The sequence below is a fragment of the Propithecus coquereli genome, unplaced genomic scaffold, assembly GCF_000956105.1.
Source record: "Propithecus coquereli isolate 6110/MARCELLA unplaced genomic scaffold, Pcoq_1.0 Scaffold598, whole genome shotgun sequence".
NCBI lineage: Eukaryota > Metazoa > Chordata > Mammalia > Primates > Indriidae > Propithecus > Propithecus coquereli.
This window is the reverse complement of record NW_012151929.1, coordinates 531,256-537,168: the sequence shown is the minus strand read 5'-3', so window position 1 is coordinate 537,168 and position 5,913 is coordinate 531,256. Positions and strand designations below refer to the sequence as shown.

Genomic DNA, 5,913 nt, shown 5'->3' with positions numbered 1-5,913 from the left:
TTTCTGATGGGTGGATGAAAATAAGAATACGAATCTGGGTTCTTTTTGGAAAGAGATTAACTTCACTAATTAAAAAGGTGGCTGTAAGGGAAGCTGGATATCTCAGTTCACTCTCTTGCTAAATGTTTTTCAGTCGCCCAAGGAGAAAGCCTACGGTTTGCCCTGGCTGTAGCTTCAACTTTCACCAACCTATCCCCACACTCTGCTTCATAATATTTTGTTTGTTTGCTTGTTTTTGAGACAGAGTCTCGCTCTGTCACCTGGGCTAGAGTGCCATGGCATCAGCCTAGCTCACAGCAACCTCAAACTCCTGGGTTTGTTGATCCTCCTGCCTCAAACTCCCAGAGTGCTAGGATTACAGGCATGAGCTACCCCACTGGCCCTGCTTCATAATATTTCTGAGCTACTTTGTATTCCTTGAAATTGCCAAGCTCTCTCTTCTTAGGGGTCCTGCCACATGCAGTTTCTTCTGCCTGGAACGTGGCCACCCTCATTCCCTGCTAATCCATTACTTCAGGTCTTCTCAGCTGAGGTTTTTTTGCTTCCTCAGAGAAGGCCTTTCTTAATGGTGCCTGGAAGTCACATATGAAAACCTATAACCATAATGCTGTATAAAAAGTGGAGTGGTGATTACATATGACTTGTTATGGGGGAATAGGGAGGAGAAACATGAAAGTTCTCTGAAAACAACACAAGTATGAGGGAGCAGAATTTTTTTCCTATTACAACAATTGTGCCAATACCTCCAATACTAGGAAGTTTGTGCCTCTTGCAGGGCAAGGAAACACTTTTGAACTTTGCTCAGGTTAAGGAATGCCAAGACTGGCCCTTTGCCTCCCTCTGCACTAGAGAAAGGTCAACCTGTTTCTTATACACGAGGCTCCCAAATTTCTATAATGTGGGGTGGGTGGGTTAGGGATGGCAGTTAGTGATGGTCAGGCTTGAAAATGCATCTGCATAGTACCTTACATAATGTTAAGAAAACTTTTGTATATTAGATGAACATTATGTATCAGATGAGAAGGGATTTGGGGAGCCCAAAGCCCCTCTGCCAAGTCTCCCTTTGTCACTATCACTGCTCCTCATTCTTGCCTTTTTTGCCTGGCTTTCTGGGGGACAGGGTGAGGAGGCAGCTGGGAAAGTGTCTTTGAGTTCCAAGGGTGATGGGTGGTCATGGGGAACGACCATTTATTAAAGATCTACTACATGTCATGCATGTATACACGATTTCATTTAAACTTCCTAACTATTCTATGAGGTAGGTATTATTACTTAATACAGTATAGCAGTATACAGTACCATCTTTGGAAACAGACTATGTCCTTGACAGTTGTGTGACAAGTTTAGCCTAAGACTTAGTTTCTTCATTTGTAAAATGAGGATATTGATTTTTACCTCAAAGGGCTATTAGATCCTCAATAAGTGATAACATAGATGCCAATGAAGAAAAAGAATCAGGTAATTTGCGCAGGGTCACATAATTTAGTAAGTGGCAGACCTGGGATTCTGATTCCAGTTTATCTAGCTCTGTAGCTAATGTTCTTTCCACTACCACTTTGTAATTAGTTATGATCATCTTGAGCAAGTTTCTTTAAGTCCTCTGGGCCTTTGATTCCTCATATTTAAACGGAACAATATGTTATTATTCTATTGAGTTCATTCATTAACTTGTATTTAAGGTGTGCAAATAATGAAGACTGCTCCCTCCTCTTTCCCCTTTTCATTCCATGTAGGCCATTTATCCTTAACTTCTAAAGTGGACCCTACAAACACTTATCCAAGTAGGCTCAGCTGCACAAAAATTATTATTCAGATTCCCTTTTATTTCCTCTTCCTTCTCCGTCCACCTAGGCTCCCGCCCCACCCAGCGCCAGGCCACGCCCCGGCGTGTGACGCCAGCACGTCCCGTGCGTCGCGTCGCGGCGCTCACTGGGGGCCCGGCTTTCGCCCGTTGCTGCCGCCGCCGCCGCCGGCCGCGGCTGCTCTCCCAAGATGGCGGCTCCTCCGGGCGAGTACTTCAGCGTTGGGAGCCAGGTGTCGTGCCGGACGTGCCAGGAGCAGCGGCTGCAGGGCGAGGTGGTAGCCTTCGACTACCAGTCCAAAATGCTGGCTTTAAGTATCCTTCCCTACGTGGAGCCCGAGGCCGGGCCGGCGTGTAGGTGCGGTGTTGGGGGGGTGGGGGACGACGGCGGCGGCTGGGGCCCTCTCCGGGCCTAGGGGCGACCGGCTACCGCGGCGCCCGGGGCGCATGCGCACGGCCCTAAGCTCCCCTCCCCCTCCCGCGGGCCCTTCGGTCAGCTTTGGGGACCCTGTCTTACCCCTTGCGGGAGCTGGTCCCCTACCGATGGTCGGTGGGTGGAGGGGGCCTTGACACACGGATGGCTTTTCGTGGGGAACGCTATAACTGGAGCCACAGTGATTAGGGGAGGGGGTGGTGGTGGGAGGGGGCTGGTGGATTGGAGCCCGGATGGAAAGGGGGCGAATAAAATATTATGGGGAAGGGGTGTGTAGGGTAAGGAACTGTTAACAGGACAAGGGTGTGGAATTTAGGAGGGGGTGCCTAGTGATAGGATTTGACCCAAGAAAGGGCGGTGGGATGGTGACCAAATGGGCCTTGCCTGTTGTAAGGGAGAGCAGAGTTTGTATCTGAATCGGGGATAGTGGCTTTTTTTTTTTTTTTTCGCTGATGGCGTGTGTATGTGCGGTGCTGTATATGGGGTGGGGAAGCTGATTGTTAGGGTCCTCAGTCATTCGGAGATTGTTCTTTTGGGGATGTTTACATTGGAAACCTGGTTCAGAGATGGCTTGCCACGTTTTTCAGGGGCTTATGTAGGGATGTGTGGGTTACAGGTGAAGGAGTAAGTTCTTATTTTCTCTTGCTCAGTCCAGCACATGGAGTTCTGACTTTTCCGTAGTAGTGGCCTCCCTTTTGAAAGTAGCAGTGTTAAACTGAATGAAAGAGGTGGCCTGCTTCTTTGGGGGTGGCGGTGATTTCTAAATTACTCCAGGAGACTCAATCTTGGAAATAAAACACTTCCTTGGTGGAATAAATGTGCCACTGCTTCCCCTTTTATTTGAGCTACAGGTGGGTTTATTTGGATTTTTGGGGAGAAGTAATCCTTTTTGTCATCTTTCAAAACCAGGTTTCCTACTGAGTCTGCTACCTTTGAGTGTCAAGTATTTGATTTAACCAATAGTTGTAGATTTCTAGTTTAGGAAGATGTCCTCTGAAACTAGTTATAGTAAGAATGTTGCTCCCCCTTTTTTTTAAATAATAGGTTACACCTGGAGCAAATAACCCTTTACATTAGTGGAACATTTAGTTGGAAGGGTCTTGGAAGTAGGGATTACTCTACTTTTAATTGGCATGCAACAAGCTCTTAGTAAATGGTTGGAGAATGAGTGAGTGAATGAATGAATGGATTAACTAGTTGGGTCACCTTGGGTGAGTTTTCTTTCCAGTGCTGTAGTTGTCTCTTCTGCAAAGTGGGAAATCTCAAATCTGAAAAAGTAAAAGAGCACCGTACAGGTATAGAGAGAATTATACGAAGAACAGAAATCACTGGCTCTTCTATGTGGTTCATAGGTTCAAAACAAACAATATGCATTAGATGTTAAAACTGCCATATGCTAATCCACAAAACCAGTAGACCAAAGGTGGCAGAAACCCTTTTGAGGCTTCCAATTTTGGGTGGTGTTTGGGGTGGTTCTTAGGAGGCCCTCTTGCTCCTGGCATACCTTTTACACAAGCCTCGTGTGAATTGTGTTTGCAGTGCCCCTTTTGGGATGTCAGTGCCTCTGCTTGCCCTGTTTTCCTTAACTTTATTTTCTCACCAGAATGTCCCTCTTCCAGTGGAAAGCCCAATCACGCAGACATCTTGCTCATAAACTTACAGTATGTTTCAGAAGTGGAAATAATTAATGACCGAACAGAAACCCCTCCTCCCCTAGCATCACTCAATGTTAGTAAGGTAAGGACTCAAGGGCAGGTCTGGCTCTCCAAAATTGTGGGAATGATGAGTCTCATTGACTTAGTGATACGTACATTGTTGTCTGTTTTTCATTTATATATTGACTTACAATAGCTTGTTCTGATGTCTTTTTAAAAAATATATGTTTAGTTTTTGTCTTTATTCCTCAATATCCTCAGTAGATCTTAAATATCTTAATGCCCAAATAGTTGAGAGCTTGCTTTTGTCCTTTGTGAAAGAGGGCTTTTTTTCTTTCTTTTCAACTCCAAGTTTTAAACTTGGAGTCCTTGCATGAACTTCTGGTGGTGGTGGGTTTCGGTGGTGGTGTTGCCTGTGAACCTCCTGAAATTGTGTATATATGTGAATGTGTGTGCACATGAATATACATATTTCCTGGGTGAAGCTCTGGAGTGTTTTTCAGATTCTCAGAAGGATTCATGACCTATAAAAGTTTGAAAGCCACTGCCTCATAGTTTCATTTTATGTTTGAATAAACATATCTTTATGTTTAATAAATATGTATCTTTACGTTTGAATTTTGAGGATATTTTAGGATATTTTAATCTTATATTACTTTTTTTTCTAACCACTAGATGAGCTGGGAGGATATTTTAATTTTGCATGTACAAATTGATCTCTGGGAACCCCGTAGTCACTTTCGTTTTTTGAGACGGTGTCACTCCGTTGCCAAGGCTAGAGTGCAGTGGCGTCGTCATAGCTCACAGCAACCTCAAACTCCTGGGCTCAAGCAATCCTCCTGCCTCACTTAGCCTTCCAGTTAGCTGGGACTACAGTCACATGCCACCATGCCTAACTAATTTTTTCCATTTTTTGTAGACGGGGTCTCACTATTGCCTAAGCTGGTCTTGAACTCCTTGCCTCAAGTGATCTTCCTGCCTTGGCCTCCCAAAGTGCTAGGATTACATGTGTTAGCCACGTCGTCTGGCCCCAAGTCATTTTTTTTAACTCTTCTATTCAGTTAGCCAAAGTTCACATTGATCAGTAATAATAATGCCCGAAGTCCTGTCATCATAGCCTGTGCTGTCCCCTGTACTTAGAACACTTTTCTTTCCAGAATGACTGCACCCTTATCCATCAGGACTTGGTTAAATGGCATCTCTTCCAAGAAGTCTTCTTTGATCACCCAGGCTAAAGTAATTTGCCCCATTATTCTCTCTCATAGTACTTTGTCCTTCACAGCTAAGGTGACCATATTGTTGATAGTCCAACCTGGGACATTTTTGAGGGTAAAGGGGAGTGCTTTTACTTTACACTGGAACAACAGGTAGTATACATTAGTGTGTCCTATGCAAATTGGGATGTAAGATTACCTTATTCATAGCTTTTTTGTAATTACAATTGTATATTGTTTGTTTACTTGTCTAATGTCTGTCTCACCAAACTTTATTCTGTGAGGATGGGAACCATACCTGTTCTGTTCACTATTTACTATATAGAACCTGGCACAGAGTAGGTGTTTAATAAATTTTGTTGGATGAATAAATTATGCCTTCAATTTTAGTAGCAGCTGTCTTTCCTTAAGTTTCTTGAATTAGTGTGGAAGTTTTTCCCTCTGGAGGAAGCTTGTAATAATGTATATATTCTCTTGTTTCTCTTGGGAATGTGGTATGTTTGCTACAATTCAGCAAAGCAAGGAAACTTTGGCAGTTGAAACCATAGAGGGGGACTGAGGCTAGTGAATATAGTTACCTCAGATCTGGACCTCCCTTCTTGTCAGATTCCAGAGAAATGCCGCATGTATTTTAGTGATGGTCAAGGACAAATCGAGAAGTGTCTTGGGTTTCATATTGAAGGCTGTTGTTGTATGTAGGATGTTCCATCTTGGAATCCTATAGATTTTTTTGAAACTTTGGCTTGGTAAGATACCTCCTACTGGAGTATAAGAGCTGTTTGGGTGGTTTTTTATTAGCTCATGAAATTT

The 5,913-nt window shown here is 43.9% G+C and overlaps 1 protein-coding gene across 1 annotated transcript in view; it reads left to right on the top strand.

Moving 5' to 3' along the window:
* The first annotated feature begins 1,284 nt into the window (after window positions 1–1,284).
* Window positions 1,285–5,913, top strand: part of LSM12 (LSM12 homolog (S. cerevisiae)) — a 35,997-nt gene continuing 31,368 nt past the window's right edge. The window contains exons 1-3 of the mRNA XM_012659094.1: window positions 1,285–1,458; window positions 1,852–2,116; window positions 3,838–3,971. Coding sequence (XP_012514548.1) covers window positions 1,993–2,116; window positions 3,838–3,971 — 258 coding nt within the window. The 5' untranslated portion in view covers window positions 1,285–1,458; window positions 1,852–1,992. The remainder of the gene's footprint in view (window positions 1,459–1,851; window positions 2,117–3,837; window positions 3,972–5,913) is intronic.